General features: G+C 39.1%; 1 protein-coding gene across 13 annotated transcripts in view; it reads left to right on the forward strand.

The window, feature by feature from the left end:
- GNG2 (G protein subunit gamma 2) overlaps positions 1-21928 on the forward strand; it is a 125395-nt gene that overhangs the window by 91244 nt on the left and 12223 nt on the right. For all 13 annotated transcript variants that reach the window (XM_054447687.2, XM_054447690.2, XM_054447686.2 and 10 more), the window contains one exon: positions 15159-15274. In XM_054447687.2, the coding sequence (XP_054303662.1) occupies positions 15188-15274 (87 nt within the window). In that variant the 5' untranslated portion in view covers positions 15159-15187. The remainder of the gene's footprint in view (positions 1-15158; positions 15275-21928) is intronic.

Consider the following 21928-nt stretch of genomic DNA (forward strand, 5'->3'; position numbering starts at 1 on the left):
GAATGCCTCATCAGTAGTGATCACCATAGGGAGGGGAGGGGTCAACAGGGACGGTAGGATATTATTTTTATTTCACACACTCCCAACCATCCATTCTCCTAACAGAGTTTCTCTAGTAGTGACCCTACATTTGGAAGGGAAGAAAAGCAACTTAGTGAGAAACCTAAACCTTAATAATGCTCCCAATTTGAGGGGATGGCAAAATGTTAGAAACATTCAAGACAATGAAAAGTGCATCTAACCAGGTGTCTTAAACCTGGGTTTAAGTCCTTTGTTCTGACGCTGTGTTATGGCTATGTTTTCTTTCTCTTTTCTTTTCTTTTTCTTTCTTTTCTTTTCTTTGAAGTTTAATTGGCTCACAGTTCTGAAGGCCGTGTAGGAAGCCTGGCACTAGCATCTGCTCGGCTTCTGGGGAGGTCACAGGGAGCTTTTACTCATGGCAGAAGGTGAAGTGGGAGCAGGCAAGTCACATGGCCAGAGAGAGAGCTATGTTTTCTGAGGCAATTCATATAATCACTCTGTCCCTTAAGTTTTTTATTTGCAAAATCAGAGTCATGGTTCAGTGGGTTTTTAAATGCCTCATATTTAATCTCTCTTTAAGGCTCAGTGGCATAAATTTGCAGAGGAGCCATTTTTCTAACTTGCTAATTCCTAGAAAAATCGTCAAGCCCCATCCTGGAGAGTCCTTCCTCTCATGAGTCTCCAGGGGCTGCCAGAACTGGACCAAACTTGTTAAATAAAACACAGTGCCACTCTGGGCTCCATGCTTTGGGAGGAATTTTCTAAACCTGTATCACAAGTGATTAAAGTGTATTAAATCAGTGGTTATAAAAGGGATTTCTGTTTTGGATAGATGGTTCTGCAAGATACTTCTGGGTCCTGCTAAACACTTAGATTTAAGAACTCTGTGTACTCCATGGTATATATTTAGTAAGGTCAGTCAAGTTCACAGCCTTTGCTTTCTTGGAAGTGCTCTTGGTACCTGGGGACTGGTCTCAAAAATGTTCATTCTATGAGGGTAGGCTAGAAAAGGAAGAAGGTGAGCAGCAGAGGTGGCTAAATAGCTTCTTAAAATAGCTTCTGTAATCATAGTAGCTTAGGAACTATATATACACAGTTGTCAACCTCTTCCATTGGCACACTAACTTTTTTTTTTTTTTTTTTTTTACTTTTACTCCATTGATTTTTTTTTTTTTTTTTAGTTCTTATTTTTTTAGAGATAGTGTCTCACTCTGTGGCCCAGGCTGGAGCACAGTGGCATGATCACAGCTCATTGCAGCTTCAGACTTCTGGCTCCAGCGATCCTTCTGTCAGCCTCTGGAGTAGCTGGGACTATAGGGTGCATGCCACCATGCCTGGCTAATTTTTTTTGTAGAGACAGGTTGGTCTTTTTGCCCAGGCTGGTCTTGAACACCTGGCTACGAGGGATCCTCTCACCTCAGCCTCTCAAAGTGCTGGGATTATAGGCTTGAGTCACCACACCTAGCTGTGAATTTTAATGTGTATAAATTATATCTTGATAAAACTGACTTTAAAAAATAATATCTGTAAGATAAACTCCTGGTCATCAAGTCAACTTTTCAAACAAGCTCCTTTCACCCAAATAAACAGCCATTCTGTAAAAAGGGCTCTTTTCTTGGTTCTCCTCCCCACAACCCAGGGTATTTCTCTATCAGCATGGGCAATAGCTGTCTACGCCCTTGCTGAGCAAGTAAAAGGTAAGGTTGCTTGTCCCTTTATCTTTAATGTCTTACATTTTCCCTCTACTCCTTATTATCAAAGGCATATTGGCATAGCAATTTATTTTAAGTACCTAGAGAAGTCATTTTAAAAACAGTATTGATTGAAAGACTAAAAAGTGGCTCTGTACTATACATTATCAGAGATGTATAATAGCCTTAAAAGATGGAAAATAAAGTTTGACACTTGAGTAAAGAGGAAAAATTAAAATAACTTCATTCTCTAAAGGAGATGGAGCAGGGTGGTAAATCTTGCAGTATAGATCATGAGAAATCTTCCCAAAAGGTCAGCATTTATGCAGGGCCCCACAAATGATTATGTATATTAGTTAATATTTCCTTCCCTGCATGATATTAGACACAAAAATGTAAGCACTCCAAGGTGGGAAAAAGCACTTGAAAAATTGCTGCAAAGATTAACTTGGTTGTCTATACGTGCTAGGGTTGTAGAAGATTTCTGTTTTCTGAATCTCTATGCTTTTCAGTTTTCCGAAAATGGCTATGTATTTCTTTACAAAAGAAATACATAATTTTAAAAAGTGAATTCGGAAATAATATTTTTTAAAAGTGAATTGGGAAACAAGTGTGTTATCCAGCCCTCCTTGTACTAAGCTGATAAAAGGAGACAGGTGCTCTGCTGAGCCTTTCTATATAAGATACAGGCCTGAAGGGGAGAAGGGAGCAGCCAATTATGGAAGCCTCAGGTGCTAGGCTTGCAAGTTTATTCTGTGGCCACAGGAAGCCTTAACAAACAATGAAAGTGTCTTCCAGAATTAGTGAGGTAACCCACAGGCTCTCACATTCGTTCAGTGGCTGGTTTCTTTAGAAACTTAGTGTAACGTGTGCATACGCTTCTGGGTCACACACGTTAAGCACGCAGTAAATCCTTGTTAATGAATTTTAAACCACAATTTAAAATAGTCACCATCTCTTTAATAGGTTGTTCATGAAAATTAGAAATTTCAAAAAAGGATTTACCAACCCTCCCTCAAAAAATTTCCCCCGCTTAGGATTGCTCATTAAGTTCTTGCTTAATAGAGTCACAGTTGGTTGTATTCAGAGATTTTTCCCTTTGCCATTCTTATTTCATGATTCTTTGTGTTCTTTGTTATGAGGAATGGAGATTATGCATGTAATGTTTTAGGTCACAGTGTTTAGTAGTTGCTCAATAAACAGTGGTGGTCATTGTTTTCTGTTCATTCCCACTCCTTGTATAGCACTCCATAATTTACAACGTGCTGTCACAAACATTAGGCATGCGTGTACAATCCAGTAGTTGTTATCCCCACTCTATGGCTGAGCAACTGAGGCCCAAAAAGATTAAATCATTTTCTCACTGTAAAACAGCTGGGAGTTTCAGAGCAGACTAGAATCCAGCTCTTCTGTCTCCTGGCACATGTTTTCTCACTGTTATACCTAGTGTCAGTTGTACCACTAGAAATATCCCCAGATAACACAGTGATGGCAAACAAAGTGAATTTCACACAAGGGAGTGGAAGAGGTCCAGTTCCTATTTGGGGAGCTCAGCATCCTTTGTTCACCAAAGGATTTCTCATGTTATGATTTTGGAAGCCTAAGAGACCATCTGAGCAAGGGCAAGGAAGCTCCACCAGGGTAGTCTCCCTGAACTACAGGGGTTGCCTGAGGTTCAGGAGACACTGAGGATTTAGGATGGAAGCAGCGTGAGTGGTTTTTTTAAATAAAGAAATTAATTAACCAATAGATAATTTCCTGCAAGGAGGCAGAAGGCTGCTGCCTGTCAGATCCCCCTTGCCTGCTGTTGCAGAGTATTAGGCATCCATAGGTTAACAGAGCTATTTTTATGGAAACTAGTTCATTATTTCTCTTTTGTTGGAACCCTACTGGTTCATGGTCTGGGCTTCTGTATTAAAAAAAAAAATCCAACATACACAGTTCAAAGTAGTAATCTTTTTTCCTTGGAGTGAACAAAGCCCACCTAGCATCTAAGAATGCCAGCTCCCATTTATAGATACAAGCCATTTCCTTATCCAAGTCTCAGATAAAAACTAAAAGCTTACATGTCATTTTAAAGTTGCAACATGGCCTATTTGTTTCATTTTACAAAATTTGTGAAATCCATGACTTTGAAGTCATTTTTCGAGGACTCTGCTTTTCGTCAGGGTTGTTAGAAACAGCTAACCAATGACCCTCTTTCCAAGAGGGGAAGGCTGCATCTTGTAAAGTTAATGTTTTCAAAACCAGCAGTTTACTGGAAAGCAGAGAGCTGTCATTTCAAATGATGGCTTCTGGCACCTGCGTGAGACAGGGAAGCCATGTTGTGTCTTACTCTCCACCCACACAGCATAGACGGCTCCCATGCTGATTTGAGGGAAGAAATACGTTGTTTTGTCTCTCTCCCGCTTGGTAAGTGGCAACTTCCCAGTGAAACCGCATGGAAATAGTCCAGAGTGGATTTTAGGTTGCTCTGTCGATATGTTGCTCCCTTGGGTCATTTTCTTCCTTCTCGACCTCCACAGCAAGTTTGGTTGTTGGGGTTTCCACACTGGTCCTCATTTGCGTTTGCTCTCCCTGTGGCCATACAGGCCATAAAATTGCTGTTATGTATGTGAAAATGGCCAAATATACCATAGACCCCAGATTAGGATCAGTCTGGTGCCTCTGAAAACGTGAATTGAGAAGAACTGAAAGAAAATCTTTCCCTGTGGAGACTGCTGCCGAAACACCCTTCTGACGAATGTGCTGACCTAATCTAAGTAAGCCTCAATTTCCTTCAACAAGGGATGTATCGTTCACTTCCCTTGAGTTGTGAGAATGAAACAAGATAATGCATTAAAGCCCTTGGCCCAGTTCCTGGCATGTGGCGAGCTCTTGGTCCATAAGCAAATCTTCATATTAGTGTGAGTTCCTGGTCCTCCATGAAAGAACAAAGCTTTTGACCTGTAAAATCAAATCTCTGGAAATGAGAAGCACTAAAAAGAAGAGGAGTGGGGACAGAGGGAGTGGGGAGGCACTTGGAAGGCTCCTGTTCTGTTTTGTTTTGTTTACAAATTCATTCTTCATCTTAGCCAGCGCCATGGAGTGAGTCCAGCTGTCTGCGTCTGGCCTTGCTGTGAACCCCCTGAGGCTATCCACAGTTGGATATCTTCCTGTTCCTTCCTTGCCCTCCCCTCTTCAAATGCAAACTTGGGGGCTCAAGATTATTCCATACCCTTTATCTCCAAGCTAGTCCATGCCTGTTGGTATAGACATCTACCCTACACACACCTGCCCCCACCCTCTCTATTCTCATCTCCTTTTTTGTTCTTCATCTCAAACCTCCACACTGCTGCTCAAAAATGAACAAAGGTGAATGAGGAAACCAGGACATCATGACACCTAAAAGATCTTTGTGACTTCCCAATTGTTGAAAGACATGATTGGGAAAGAGTGACTGAGTGTGCAAGGTGGATTCCAACCCAGATCCTCCAGGGCTTGTAAGAGTTGAGAGAAAAGCAGTAAGTGTCCCAATAAATCTTTATTGATTTATTGGCTTGGTGACTGAGAAGCCAAAAGAAATCAGTGTTTGCTGATTAGTAGAGATTGAAATGTGCTATTTTAGTATTTTCAGGTCAAAGTGATGAACTGGCGATAGAAAAAGGTGCCTGACAAACAACGACCCTGAAACCTGGCAGGCTGATATTTTGCAATTATTACTTCATTCACAATTCACTTTGCAGCCACTATTGATAAGTTCACTAGAGTTCTGTTTGTGAAAGCCCTTTAGAGGAATGGATATTAACAGTATTCTAGCATATATTATCTAATATTAGTATATATACCAATCTAATTAATGTATATAAATATGATCAATTTTATGTTGTGTGTATATATACCTCATTTAGTAGTATATAATATAGCATATGTTAGTATATATAATATCAATTTGATGATGGTTTACTTGCTGCAGAATTAGAGTAAGGATCAAAAAAAGTGAGTGGCAAAAATGACCAAACTAAACATGGGTTATGGTATGAGCAGTTAACAAAGACATTTATCCAGATGATTAATTGCAAAAGCTCTGACAAATTCTAAATTGGAACATCTTGAAATTCGTCTGCTAATTCAAAAGCAACTTATAAACAATCACCAAAGATGTGGCTGACTGACAAACAAGAATAATAAAAATATTATCAAGTGACTGAGAGACTATAAACCTCCAATTTGTATTCTAGACATAAAAATTTTTTTTTTGCCAATGTAATACTAGCTTGTAAATACAGTAAACAAAATCTCTCAGCACCTACTGCAAATACCAAAACACAGTCCTGAGAAACATACAGTTGTAATTGAAATTAAAGGCCTTAGGGAAGTCTGTCTGGATGCCACCCTTGAAAAACACCATTGAAGTATGAAAAGGATGGAATCCTCCACAATTAACCTACACATTCTCCACCCATTAACAAAACATTTATTTATCTTTGTGCCACAGAAATAAGGGGTTGTGTGTTTATTAGTAAGCCTAAATGACAAGAAAATGTATGGTTTCTTAACAGAAAAGTTCCTTCTGAAAGAAATTAAAGTGCTGAATGTGTTTTTAGAAAATGAAATCCCCTCTAATGGTTATTATTCCATAATAGGCCTATTTTTCATGTTTCTTGTTGGTTGGGTGGGACGGGGACTATACTCCTCTCATCAGATGAAAAGAATAAAATTCCTTTTGTATTATTCTTCAGTCTGGAATTCAGGTGGGATAATTAGGGCATTCTTTCAGAATTCTATCAATCTCTTATACACAATTCCTATGATTGTTCCAGGCATTTTTGCTATTTGTATCTTTTTTGCTTACTGGCAAATATAACCCGGAATAATCTCATTCTGTCAGTAGAGTGCATAAAAGAGACTCTGCTCTGTTTTAGATAAGCCAGGACCAGATATCAGTAAAGCATAATATTACTGAGACCTATGAATGCTTAATACTTATTCATCATCACTGAGAAAATAATAGGGATTATAAGACATAAGAATATAAAAACCCAGTTAGTTGGAAGTTTGCACATGGAGTGCTTTCTTTGAGCAGATTTTTCATGCATGGCTTTATGGCTATTTTTTTTAGGTATCCTTTCATATTTCTCATTGGGGGTACTATGGGCCTTTGAGCAGCACAATTCATTGTTGACTGGCCTACTACAAGGCGTTAGAGTCTCCACTTCTGCACACTAACTGCCAGTAGCACCCCCAGTTATTGTCATAGCCCTAACCAACCCCACACATTTCCAAATGCCTCATAAGAGGCAGTACCTTCCTGGTTGGTTACCACTGCCAGTGAGTCTAGTATGGGACCTTGAGAAAAGACTGAGTCCCATTAGAATTTCTGATTATTAGAATTTTATTTATGTTTTCTTTTCTTTTTTTTTTTTTTTTTTTAGAGACAGGGACTCACTGAGTTGCCCAGGCAGGATTCAAACTCCTGGACTCAAGCAATCCTCCCTTCTCAGCGCCACCAAGTAGCTGGGATACAGGCATGTGCCACCAGACCCGGTTAGATTATTAGAAGTTTTAAAAGACATTTTGGCTATAGAATTCTTAAAGAATCAACCTTTGGTGTGAAAATTTTCTCATTCGAATTTAAAGAAGTGTAACCACATGTATTCCATGCTATACCATGGTTGCCATATGACCCAGTACTTGGCAGGTGCTGGCAACTACTGGGCTCACAACAGCTTGTTGGACCAAAGAATGTCACTCTAGCACTATCCAACCTTTGATCATCACCCCAGCTGATTTCCAGAAATGTTCTGAGATCCCAGAAGTGATTTCAGGAATCGATTTTCCCCAGGAGAACCTACCCTGACTCCATTTACCTTTGCCCCATCAACTCCTAGAAAAAGTGAAGTCTACTGCTGGGCATGCCTCTGGGGTGGTCCTCTGGTGACCCCAAAGCCAGTGTGGGCCCTACAAAGGTAAATTCCAGGGCATCACAAGTCACAGTGCATCACCAAAGACTAGGCCGATGGGGTGAGGGGGAGTAGTGTGTAGAAATGAATCACCCTCTTTTTAACCAAAAGGTTTTTTTTTTGTCATTTGTGTTTAAGAGGTATGTATGTTTTGAAGCTTTGTCTACATGGTCTTCTCAGCATATTTGTTTTAAAGCCATTTCAGTGGTTAATGGATTCAAACCTTTATTCTCTCTTAAAAAAACTTGTGCACAATTTGGGTTACATGTAAAATGAAAAAGGGACACTAGCAAAGAATATATGATGTGTGTCTGTGCTTCCCTGTTGAAACTGCCTAAGCATCTAATGGGACTCTGTCAACCCTTTTTATTGACCTCATTATGTTCACAAGGTGTAATACCCTTTCCTCAAGAAGACTTCTTATTGTATGCAGTTACTTTAAAACTCATGTGAAGGTAGAAGACAAAAGCATTCTTCTCCAGTAAGAATCAGTGAATGTAGTATCTTTATTCACTAACAATGAATAATCTGAAAAGGAAATTAAGAAAAAATTCCGTTAACAGTAGCATCAAAAAGAATAAAATACTTAAGAACTAACCAGGAAGGTAAAAGGCTTATTCAACAAAAATTTTTTAAAATTACTGAAAGAACACATAAATAAATGGAAAAAGACATCTCATGTTCATGGATTAGAAGACAATACTGTTAAAATGTCAATACTAGCCAAAGCAATGGACAAATTCACTGCAATCCATTTCAAAATCCCAATAATATTTTTGTAAGAATAGAAAAATCTGTCTTAAAATTCATATAGATTCTCAAAGAACCTCAAATAGTCAAAGCATTCTTGAAACAGAACAAGTTGAAAGACTCAACACTTTCTGATTTCACAATTTACTACAAAGCCATGGTAGTCAAAACTGTGTAGCACTGGCATAAAGACAGACAATCCATATATATAGACCAATGGAATAGCATAAAGAGCACAGAAATAAACCCTTACATATATGGTCAAATGATTTTTGAGAAGGGTGCCAAGACCATTTGTCTGACTCAATTTGGGCTGCTATCAAAAAGAAAAAATGCGATTGACAAGGTGGTTTAAAGAATAAGCATTTATCTCTCACAGTTCTAACTGCTAAATGTGCAAGATCAAGATGTCAGCATGATAAGGTCCTGGTGAGGGTTCTCTTCCTAATTTGGAAATGGCTATTTTTTTTCTGTTTACTCACATGGCTGAGAGAGAGGGAGGAGAAATCATTTCTCTTTTTATGAGTACTAATCTAATTTATGCAGACTCCATCTTCATGACCTAATTACTTCCCAAGGGCTCCACCTCCAAATACCATTATATTGAGGATTAAGCTTTCATATGTGAATGTGGGAAAGGACACAAACATCCAGGCCATTATTCAATGGAGAAAGGCCAACCTTTTCAACAAATCACGATGGAAAAACTGGATATCCACAGGTAAAAGAATGAAGTTGGCTGTAACACTGTGAACAAAAATGAACTTAAAACAGATCAAACGCCTAAACATAAGAGCTAAAAACTATAAAACTCTTAAAAGAAAACATAGGGCAAAAGCTTCATGACATTGGATTTGTATATAACACCAGAGACATGGGTAACAAAAGCAAAAATAGACAAATTGGACTCCATAAAATGTAAAACTTTTGTGCTTCAAAGGACAGTTCAACAGAGTGAAAAGACAGTCCACAGAATAAGAGTAAATATTTGTAAACCACTTATATGATACAGAATTAATATCCTAAATATGAGACACTTAAAACTCAACAACAACAAAAACCAATGCAAAAATGGGCAACAGACTTGAATAGGTATCTCCGCAAAGAAATATGAATGGCCAATAAACACATGAAAAGATGCTCAATTCACTAATCATTAGGGAAATGCAAATAAAAACCAAAGTGAGATACTATCTCACACCCATTAGGATGGGTACTATGAAAAAAAAAACAACCAGAAAATAACAAGTGTTAACATATGATCCAGCAATTTCACTTCTGGGTATAACCCCCCAAATTTGGAAGTAGGGTCTTGAAAAGATGTTTGGACCCCCTTATTCACAGTAGTCATAGTAGCTAAAACATGGAACCAACCAAAGTGTTCATCAAGAGGTGAATGGGTAAAGAAAATGTGGTATATACATACAATGGAATATTATTCAGCCTTAAAAAGGAAGGACATTCTGATAGGCTCAAGTGTGGACGAATCTTAGAGACATTATGCTAAGTGAAATCAGCCAGTCACAAAAAGATGAATACTATAAGATTCCACTTCTATGAGATACCTAAAGTAGTCAAATTTATAGAGACAGAAAGTAGAATGGTGGCTGCCAGGGGTTGAGGGGAGAATTGGAAGTTATTGTTTGATGGGTATGGAGTTTCAGTTTTGCAAGGTAAAAAGAGTTCTGGAGATGGATGGTGGTGATGATTGCACAACAGTATACATGTATTTAATACCACTGAACCATATGCTTAAAAATGGTTAAGATAGTAATTTTATATTGTGCATTTATCATAATTTTTTAAAAAAGAAAAACGAATCAGTGTAGAGGTCTTCTTTAACATAAATGGAGAGGTGTGTGTATGTATGTGTATGTGTATGTGTATATGTGTGTGTGTGTGTGTGTGTGATGCAGGGTCCAAATAACTCAAGCTTAGAAGACAAACTTTTTCTTATTTACACACTTAAACATCGGAATGGGTTTTCTCCTCTTCCTCTCACATTGCATTTTTGTTTGTTGTTTGTTTTTTTAAGATTCTTTGTTTGCAATAGTTGGCTTTATAAAGTTTGAACAAATTCAAATAAACCAGGAATAGAGGTACATCACTTGGCATTTCAGGAAATAGCTAGAAAGCATGGATGCATGTGTATTGTCTTTTTTAACATATACAAAGCCAATACTTGCTTCTAGAACAGCATGCATTTAACGTTTTGGGGTGTAATGTTTCGTTTGCTTGACCCTCAAATTCTGCAGAAGTCACAACATGAGCAAAAAGTCTACAAGGAAATGAGCTTCAGAAAATTATGATCCAGCAACATAGTATTCAAAATTGGAATTTCGTGATTCACAGTAGAGGTGGGGAAGATTGTCTATTGTGGACCACGGTCATGGATGGAAAAATAGATGTGGGCAAATCAAAAGCAACTAACAACTAATATTCAGATGTTGTCTGATGTATGGAGAAAGTGGAAGAAAGAGAATATCTTAAGAACATAGGAGGTAATTCAGCAAATTCTAATCAATATATAGATGTACATTCTACATTGCGTTCAGTTTAAAAGAGAAAAAGGAAGAGACTGATCACAAAGAATAAAAAACTATTGGGTGGAAAGGAATGAAGCATCAAAATGTGTACAGTTTCAGAGACGGGTGTATATGGCTTAATTCACAGTCTCCTCACGCTGCTCCAGCTCCACCCCAGTGTTTCCAGTTGTGGTCATCTTCCTCTCTTCTCCTCACCAACACTGGATGCCATTGTGTCTCCTCCAGCCCTACTCCCTCACCAGTTGATTCTACTCTCTGGTGTCCTTCTTTTGCTCCCATTTTAGCTTCTGGCCTGTGGAGATCCCCCACTACATGACTCTAAACCCAAAATGGATCCAGTATCCATTTTACATCAATCTCACCCTTCGCCCAAATGCCACTGTCACCTCTTAGGAAAATAAACACTTCTTTGGAACACTGGCCTAGTACTTTACAATTCTTTCCGTCTTCAGGAGGGGATTTTTTCATTGCTTTTACGGGAAATCAGCTGGATGTGAAAAAAAGGGAAAAATGCACTAATTGATTTTAAAAGTGGTGCTCGACTCTGCCTGGTTCATACAGTAAAACAAGAACATTCAGGGTGTAGCTGCCTAAAACTAGGAGCACAAACCAAAGCCTAGGTTTACTTTTTCTCTTAAGTCCATTGAGGTTTCAAATGTGTTTCCCCTCCTGCATTTCTAGACTACTGCCCCATGCCTCTTCTTTCCCCATCTCAACTTCCCACCTCCCTACTTCCCTTCCCTGCCTATACAGAGGACTTCTTCCATGATAGACAGAATAACAACCCCCCAAAGATGTTCATGTCCCAATTCCCAGAACCTAGAAATACATTATGTTACATGGCAAAGAAGAATTAAAGTTGCAGATGGAATTAAGGTTGTTAATCAGCTGACTTAAAAATAGATTATCCTGGATTATCTGCATGGGCACAATGTAGTTACAAGGGTCCTTAAAAGTGGAAGAGGTGGGCAGAAGTCAGTCAGAGGAAGATATGACTTCAGAGGAGGTCAGAGTGATGTGACATGAGAAGGGTTCCACTTACCTTTGCCAGCTTTAAAGATGGAGGAAAGGGCCAAGAGCCAAGAAAAGTTGACAGCCTCCAGAAGCTAGAAAATAAAAGAAAGTGAACTCTCAGAGCCTCAAAAAGGAACACAGCCCTACTTATACCTTGACTTTAGCCCAGTGAGACCCATTTGAGAATAATGCTCTCCAGAATCATAATAAAGTTCTATTGTTTAAGCCCCTAAACTTGTAGTAATATGTTACAGCAGCAATAGAACAAATATGTTCTCTATCTCAGCCTCCTCAAGCCACTCACAGCTTTTCCCAGGGAGCATGAAAAGGCATTGAGACACAGACTTTCCTTGATGCTTGAACGACAATAATGGGTCATTTACTCAGTTAATAGCAGGTCTGTTGGCTAATGACAGAGAACCCCTCAATAATGGTGGCATCAATAAGATAGGCACTTATTTCTCTGTCACATCAAAGGTAATCATCTCACAGTTGGCATGGTGGCTCCACAAAGTCAGTAAGGACCCAGATCTTCCTCTTCACCCTAGTGTAGCAGTCATGCTAGAGGTTCAAGATGGACTTCTGTGATCAATGCAGATGCCTTCCAGGCCAGTAGCAGGAGGAAGGAGAGACAAGGCATATACCTGTTCACTTCAAGAACATTTCTGCTTATATCTCATTGGCCAAAACTTAGTCATGTAACTATACCTAGCTGCAAGGGAGGCTTGGAATGTATCTTTCAGCTAAATACACCTAGCTAAAATTCAGGGTTCTTGTGGTCTCCACTAAGAAAAAAAGTGTCATTACTAATGAAGAAGAAAGGAAGAGGGATTAGAAGGCGAGTTGTGATCTCTGCCACAAGTTACCCTGTAATCTGGTATAGATTCAGGGCAGAAGAGTCACTGGCCAGAATCTCAAATCTCCCAATAAGAATTTGGTAATTCTGTGATAGTCTGCATTTCAGCGTGATGAATGAATTCCAGTTTGGCAGAAACTTAGCTTCACAGAACATCATCCAGGGGCTTGTAGATTGTGGCTGCATCCAATGTTGGATGAATAGAAGAGTTAAGCTACCCTTCTGAATAAGTCAATGCTCTATCTTGGCCCTGTGAAGCCTTCCTAGGCTGTTAGATGTTTGTTTAATTGTGGAACATGTAATTTCCCCGTGAGGCTGCAATGATTGGGTCTCTAACCATGCTGATGAAATAATACTTGTTAAAGTCTCCTTTTATTATTTTGTTTTTCCATGCATTTCTCCTTCATTTGATCTCCAAATGTGTAAAAGTAGAGTTCAGAGATCTCTGTGACTTCAAAAATTCCTTCAATCTTCCCTCCCATTTTATTGTCTCCAAACTCTTTGAAAATAAATTGAGGGATGGCCGGGCACGGTGGCTGATGCCTGTAATCCTAGCACTTTGGGAGGCCGAGGTGGGCGGATCACGAGGTCAGGAGATCAAGACCATCCTGGCTAACATGGTGAAACCCCGTCTCTACTAAAAACACAAAAAATTAGCTGGGTGTGGTGGCGGGCGCCTGTAGTCCCAGCTACTCAGGAGGCTGAGGCAGGAGAATGGCATGAACCTGGGAGGTGGAGCTTGCAGTGAGCCGAGATCACGCCACTGCACTCCAGCTTGGGTGACAGAGGGAGACTCTGTCTCAAAAAAAAAAAAAAAAAGGAAAGAAAAGAAATTGAGGGAACAATTAATTATCCTCCAATTTATTCTGTAAATGATGATGGGTGGCTTATTTTATAGTATTCTTTAACATAATATTCTCCATGAAGGGATTTGTATGTTACAGAGAGTTATACATAATTTCTTCTTTTGTCTTGAAGAACTGGATATCAAGAAATAAGTATCAAAAGAGATAATTTATAGACTTTTGCTTTTTGGTCATTAAGACAAGAATTATTTGTTGATTTTAGTAGGTAGCTTAAAAAAAATCTACGTACAGAATTTGTTATGGGTTATTCTTCATTTTCCAGCTTTTCTGTGTGTTCTTTTTCTTTTTAAGATAAGTAACCTGATCTTACTTCATCCTTTGGTAAAAAGATTGTCCAAAGCTAGCAGAAGTCATTATTTTTTATATAATATCTTCAGAACAAGATTCCATTAGTGTTGATGAGGCAGTGTTTAATGTTTCTGTTTCATGGGTCATGCACTCTAGTCAAATCAAAGCACTTAGGTTTTGCTTTATCCAATAGGATATCAGTGATCTCAAGGAGCATATTTACACAGATGGTCCTAAAATTGCATAAGACACCTTGACACAAAGTAAGATTTGTTCAGAATGTGGGGGAAATGGGCATCAGCATCTAGAATAAAATAAGATATTTTCCAAGATGAACAACAATAATAAAGTGAGATGGTGTGTCAAGAAAGGATAAGAAGAGAAATGAATGTGGGCTAGGATTTGAAGGGGTTGGGGAGCACGCATGGAGAAAGAGGTATGGCAGAGACAAAGAAACCATCTCGCAATCTGCCTAGGAACAGAACTGTACTCTCAAACTCTGGCCTGAAGGGATCCTCCCACCTTGACCTTTCAGAGTGCTGGGATTACAGGTGTGGGCCACCATGCCCAGCCAAGAACTCTACTCTCAAAATGTTTATGTTCCAGATTTATAAAAGAAATCAGTTAATAAGTTTGTTGTACTTCATTTAGAATAACACTGGTGAACTAATTGACATATTTAACAATTAGGCATGGCAATCCCTCCCACTTGGCATGACAGATGTGTCCCTGAGGAATTATGAGTAAAGTAGATAGTTGTGACTCAAACTTTAATTTCAAATAGAGTGGGGAGGAATGGCTATTTACAACAATGCTGGATTAAGTGACACTGAAAAGCCAAGCCTCCCACTATAGTCTCTCTGTAGTATAATATGCCGAGGTGGTCACAGTTAATCAGAAGGTTAGGGTTTGAGCCCATTGGGAGAACATTTGGTAATATTCTTTGTGTGTGTGTGTGTTGTGTTTTTTTCTCTAAAGAAGGGATGGGGAAGTAGGGAGAATTGGAAAATCAAATCTCATCCTCTGGTCTGCCTGCCAATCAGAGGTAATACCAACCGAGGATGGAGAGGGCTGGAGAAGCCAGGCCTGGCTATAGCCACTGCTTTGAGATCCCCTAGTTGCAATGAACTTGCACATTTGCTGGCTCATGAATTCTCTGATACAATCTTCTTTTTGTTTTCTAGTGTTTCTGAAAGATCTATCCAGCACTCCGATGGCCAGCAACAACACCGCCAGCATAGCACAAGCCAGGAAGCTGGTAGAGCAGCTTAAGATGGAAGCCAACATCGACAGGATAAAGGTGAGGATGGCCTAACCCCACACTTCATCTAGCCTGAGTCTAAGGCGTATGATTTGCAGTCATCTGTCATGTGACCACTCTTTCCTAGAGGGGGATAAAACCAGTAATGACAGGAGAGCATCTTAAAGATTAGGCAGAAGTTCATTTCTAATGTGTCTTTCGCTTCTCCAGCATAAAATAATAGAATAAATTAGATCCTCTTTCCCATACAGAATTAAAAACTAACAACACAACACAACAAAAAAGCAAAACAGGCTCATGGTTAAATTCCAGTGAGAGAAATTAGAGAACACATAAAATATATCAGTGCACTAGTTCCCCTCCCTGTCCTCATGGAAACCTTTTTCTTATTTGTTTTTTAATTTTTTCTGTCCTGGTTCAGGTTCTAAGGCTAAATGTCCATACTTTGTGTCTAACCCTTCTAGTTATCCTTGCACGTTATAAGTTTTTTCTTCTTTATACTTTATTGAATTTTTTTCCTGCAAAACACAAAAGTCACACCTTGCCTCCCTAAGAAGTCAAACAACAAAGAGATTTAATGAAAGTTCATAGTCTGTGTGTTTCTTTTTTTCCTCTCCCTCCCCAGACCTAATCTGACAACTTTGCCTTAAGTTGGGGCTAATTCATCTGGAACAAAGACTTTAAATTCAGACCCTTTGTTGGTAGTTTTCAGATGAAAACCTTGGCCAATATGCTGTCATTATTAATCGATAGCTATGGCATGGTGGCAAAGTAAATTTCTGTTAACCATCAAAACTGTACTGCCCCAGAAGTAAAATGCCTTACCCAAGAATTCTATGAAATGCAGCTCAGAAACATATCTCATTGTACTAAGCTAAAACTGCAACCTTCTTCCAAATGCCCTTTTAAAACTAGAATATTTTTCCTATTTTCTCCATACCTAATTCAGCACCTGGGCGATCCAGCTGTCCTTTGGAGTCTGACAGGGTCAATAAACTGTAGCTCATGGGCCAAATCCAGCCCACTGCCTATGTTTATAAATAAAGTTTTATTGGAACACTCACTTACATATTGTCTATGGCTGCTTTCACTCTAAAACAGCAGAGTAGGGTGGTTGTAACAGAGACCATATGGCCCACAAAGCTAAAATATTTACTCTCTGGTGCTTCACAGAAAGTTCACTGACCCCTGGTCTACAGCGATGGTTCTCAGCTCATCTGTGCATTCCCAACACCCAGAGAGCTCTATAAAAGGACCAATTACCGATCCACACCCAAACCAATTAAATTAGAATCTCCTGGGGTATGATTCAGGCATCAGTATTTTTTAAAAAGAATTTTTCAGTTCATTAGTTCATTCCGATGTATAGCCAAGGTTGAGAACCACTGTCCTATGGGAAGGAGTTTACTTCTGCTAAGTCTCATCAGGTATGTGCTAGAGAGTGAAGAGAGAGCTCTTCTTTGTCTACAAGTAAGATGAGCAAATACCCATGGACATTTTCCCATTATCCTAAATCTCCTTTGTAAAATTTGATGCCTAGTAATGGACCACAGGATTTAATCAGCTCCTGCTCTTCTTTCAACAGCCTTAATTCTTCTTCTTTATTCATGACTGAGATCACTAAAGCGACCTTACCTTGCTCCTTTGCCATCTTCCTCTTCTCCTCTTTCTTGCTTCTTCTTTTTCACTCTCTTGCTGAAAAAGCACAAGGCGACAGGTGGGCACAATACCTGCTGAGAGAAGTAAGGTGGCCCATGGACTGTCAAATCAGAAAGGGTCATTTTTGATGACCCTTTTTTGAGTTCTTTTTGAGGGAGAGGAGGTTCTGCCCATGGGCCTTCTGGAAAATACCACTTTGACTTTTGAGGTGGTCCAACTATGATAAAAGTTTGTGAAGCTTTACTGTGGTTGATGTTTTCTGTTAATATTCAGCATCCCCAGTTACTGTTCCTGAAGGAGGATGTGATGTGCTCATGGGTGATGAAAACTGACAGCAGAAGAAAGATAATAGAAATAGAGCTTTTCAGAAATAGTTTAGACTTTATCATCCCTCACCTGAATTACTGACTGCAAGGGGCTCCTATTTGCTGTCTGCAATTCCATCTCAACACATCTCCATCCCACCATCAATTACCTTCCATATTCCTTCCAAATATAATGTTCTAAAAGAAAATCTAATTACATTCCTCTTTATTGAAAATCAGCTCATGATTCCCCATCACCAGTAAAATAAAATTCAGGCCCTTTAGCAGTGTATACAAAGTTCCTGTGACCCCTGTCATCTCTTCAGCTTCATTCCTGCTCTCTTTTCTGCATGCCACACAGAACCACTTTTAATTCTTTTGATGGGAATTTCAAATGCCTAGAACATCCAATCTCCTTTGCCCCTCTACCTTGCTGCTTTAGTTACCTTACTTTACTTAACACTTAACTGCATTGACTCATTAAAGATTCAGATCAAATTATTAGGTCCTTTAAAAAGTTTTCTTAGACCCTCATCATAAGGTTGGATTTTTGCTGTTTGTTCAGTTGTTCATCCATTTACTTATATAATAAATACTTTACTGAGAGCTTTCTAAATTGCAAGGGCTTGTTAGGTTCTAAAAAGATGGAGATAGACAAAAACATGATTCTTGCTCTCAAAGATCCCTGACCTAGTTGGAGACTACAAAAAAATTGAACAAGGCCTATTATTGATGCGAACAAGATATCCAAGAAGCATAGTTACCAAATGTCATCAGAAAGAAGCCAACACCACACTCTGATTGCCCTTTGAAGAGACACAAATAAATCAATACTAAAAAAGAAGCAAAGCATGAACCTGATAAACTGGGTGTGAGTAGTTGCCTTCCTAGGTGATCTTCACATTCAAATCTCTGAATCCCACTTGATGTCATTGGACCTTACATTGTTAGAAATACAGCAGCATCCTGTATTTCAGCATTTGTTCTGTACCTCAGAGCCAGGCAGGCTTGCTGTGGTGAAGTGACAGATTATTTTTAGTTGAGCAGTTGGATAAAATGTTGACTGTGTTGACACGATTGTCAGCTAGCTGGTTTAGGGCTTGGTTATCTGCCTTTAGAAGTCTTTTCAAGGCTTTTGAGCATTCAGGCTTCTCCACCTACTTTCCATACATGATCCTGTCAGCAGGAAGGGGCTTCTCTCTGAAGAGCCCAGGCTTGTGATTTTCCAGTGAGAGTAGTGACCTCTTCAAGCTATAAAGGATAGAAATGGCTTTATATACGTCTGGCAGAACCTACTGCAACTGAGATGGCAAAGAATAGGACTCTTAGGAGGAGGATTGGGGACACAGCTGGAACTGAAGTTGTTGAGGGTCCCTTAAGCAGGCGGTGGCCTTATCCCTCATGTGACCCCCGGAATAAATTATGCTGCACAGAGTAGCCCTACTCTGTGAATAACATAGTTACATGAGTAGCATGTTTGTTTTTTAAGCCTTCTTGTTTTCTATCCCTTTACATCACAGACCCTGGGAGATTTGGGCTAAGTGAACCCATTATCTGTTCATAAGCCTCAGGCATATATAAATTATACTCCCAGCCTCTTTGTATTTCTTCGTTAGGATTTCATTCAAGGACAGAGGGTAAAGAGAAATAAAAGGAAATTGGGAAGAGAGTTAGGGGAAGGGGGAGAGAGGGGCTGTGGACTGTGACACCTGGATGAATGAAACAGCAATAGAGTCACACTAACACTGACCAAAGACAAAATTAAAGAAACCTTGTCCTTAGAGCACAAGAGGAGGGAACATGCACAAAAGTAAAGGACAGCAGGGCTTCGGTAAATCTCTTTATTCATCATTGTATTAGGACTCTGAGTTTCTAATAATAGGAATCTAAACCAAGCTAGCTTAAGCAGAAAGAGGTACTGATTATAAAAGATATAGGATGTCTCAATCCAAGAGCAGAAATGTGGCTAGATAGGCAGTGGAAGTGAGAACTGGAAGGCCATTGAGAACTGCCAGTGCTCTGTCACCTGTCTCTGCTTCTCTTTCTGTGTCTGCCTCTTCCTTTTCCTGAGAAGAAGGGATTTTTAGCTGCCAGGTCCATATAGCAGGCACAAGATGGCTGCCCACGGTTCCCAGGATCACAACTCATAGTTCCAGCTCCGTGAAAAAAGAGATGGCTTGATTCAATCCTTTTCAGTCTCCATAGCACATAGTCCTAGAGTGCCATCTCTGTTCCAGCAAGAATGAGCTGTCTCCAGCTTCAATCAACTGACATTCAAATTGAACTCTATTATACAGACATAGCCCCTAGGAATTAACCTGCCCATGTAGAGGAATGGGAATGGGAATCATTGTAAGCTGGAAAGATGCTCTTTGGCAGGAGATGCTATTAATACTATGAAAAATAATGTAAATTTAAGAGCAAAAGATATAAGATGCAAGGCCAGGAGCATGGGTAAAATGATTGCTTCTTAACTAATTGGCTGCTCCGTAAATTGACCCCACAGAAAAATGTCTCATTTCTCCCAAATACTCCCAACAGACCTTTCCAAGTGATTCCCCTTATCGTTCTAAAAGTGTGCTATGCAAAGTGTCACCTCTGTGGTTATTCTGGGTTTCTCACTGAGAATACCTTTCCCACTTATTTCTTTGCCTCTCCTAATCTTATTCCTCCTTTAGGGGTCAGCTCAAGTTCCTACTTGTTCATGAATCTCTTTTTCTATTCTGACCATATTTACTAATCAATTTACTAATTAGTTTCATCTTCATCAAATAAATTTTTCCACCTAGACTACATAGTCCTTTTCAAAAACCATGTTGTCTACTTGTTTGCATCTTTCATGGTACTGGGGTACACAAGCATTTTGTAAAAGCTTTTTTTAGTAGACAGCTTTAAATTTGTATATTAAGAGTGTCATATAACAAAACATTACTATATTCCCCATGACATTCCCAGTTACATTTATGGACTTGGAGATTCCAAGCATGAATGTAACTGGACAAATAAAACTGTGGTAATGGGGAATTCAAATTAAATATTTTTTAAAAGGATGGAATTAGTCATTTTAAAGAAAGATAAATTGTTTCATATCATTGTATGATCATAAGTATCTAGCATTTATAGTGTGCCTTCTGTTTAAAACACTTTAACGTATAAAAAGAACAGACTGACTTTCACAACGAGGACAAATATGTATAAATTAGTGAGCCAAATATGGACATTTCTAATGATTAAATCATCTTTATGATGATTATGATAATAGATTGAAATTGAACTTCATGGAACCCTGTAGTGAGAAACGGTCCAGTTAGACACCATGCTTGGAACTAGAGAGAGGACATATATTCTAGGTTTAGGACATTTTAAGTATTTTTCCAGCATTTGAGCTGAGAGTATCCCTTCCCTAAAATGCTTGTGTTCAATTTTATTAGGAAAAATGGAATACAATCCTCCTTCTAGGCCAATTCCAACCTCACGCTATATATCTCTTTCTCCACCTCTTCATTTATATCCTTTAAAATATCCTTTGCAATAAGTTGGAAATAGCAAGTAAATTGTTTTCTTGGGTTCTGTGAGCTACTCTAGCAAATTATCCAACCTGAAGAGGTAGTCATGGGAACCTCTGATTTGTAGCCAAGTTGGACAGAAGTTGTGAGTAACCTGGGGGCCTACTACTTGCTATTGGCATTTGAAATGGGGCAGGGGCAGTCTTGTAAGACTAAGCTCTTAACCTGTGGGATCTGTTTCTATCTCCACATAGATAGTATCAGAATTGAATTAAATTGTAGGACATGCTGGTGGGCCAGAGAATTGCTTGGTGTGGGAAAACCTACACATCTGGTATCAGAAAAGAAGTATGTAGAGTGGTGTGAGCATAGATTAGGAGGAAACAGTTGGATTGTTTTTCTATATACACTTCCCATCTCAAGCCTCCATCCAGTATAATCTTTGAAATCGTTTTAAAAAACAAATTAAAGTTAAGTCAACCTTAGATGGCTCCATTAATGCAGGCAACCCAACTAAAGCCATGATTTTATGACTGATACCCTTAATGCACAGGCAATTTCCCATGTGTATAGGCAATGACAGCCTGTCTGTGCTTATTTTTTTGCCTGATGGCTTGCAAGCATTTTGCAACATCAATTTTAAGATGTGTCTCAATTTCAGATGTAATGAAGATGCATTATATCTCTACCTTCTGTTTAAATTTGGGGATCTGGTTTTTATCCTTACTGACAACTGCTTTGTCTTGGCATTGTCAAGCAGTCTTCCTAGAGTAATTCTCCTGTTTTTTTGGAGCCTAGAATCACAGTCCGGTAGCCTTCATTGAAGCTGTCTAGAGTACCACCTGCCCCGCCCCGCCACCCCCACAACTCCTTACTTCCTGGTTCTCAGTCCCAGTCTGGTTTGGTGAGGATGCTGGATAGCAGGATTTCAGCAATTGCTAATCTGGGGAGATCCTTGCTGTGATCAAAAGTGAGGTCCTTCACTTGTGCAGTAGATCCCATCTCTCTAACCAAGAAACCTCCTCCAGCAGTTTATTCTTCCACCTTCTGCCTATCCTGCATCATCAGTTTTTGATTCTCTACATCATTTCCATTATCATACAAACATGGTGTTATTTCTCCATCTTAAACAAAATTTGATTTTTTTCTTGATCCCTCCACTTCCCCTTCTAGCAACTGCCTCAATTGTTTACATTTTTTGCAGTATGACTTTGGAAAAAATA

Source organism: Pongo pygmaeus, chromosome 15 (genome assembly GCF_028885625.2).
Source record: "Pongo pygmaeus isolate AG05252 chromosome 15, NHGRI_mPonPyg2-v2.0_pri, whole genome shotgun sequence".
Taxonomy (NCBI): Eukaryota; Metazoa; Chordata; class Mammalia; order Primates; family Hominidae; genus Pongo; species Pongo pygmaeus.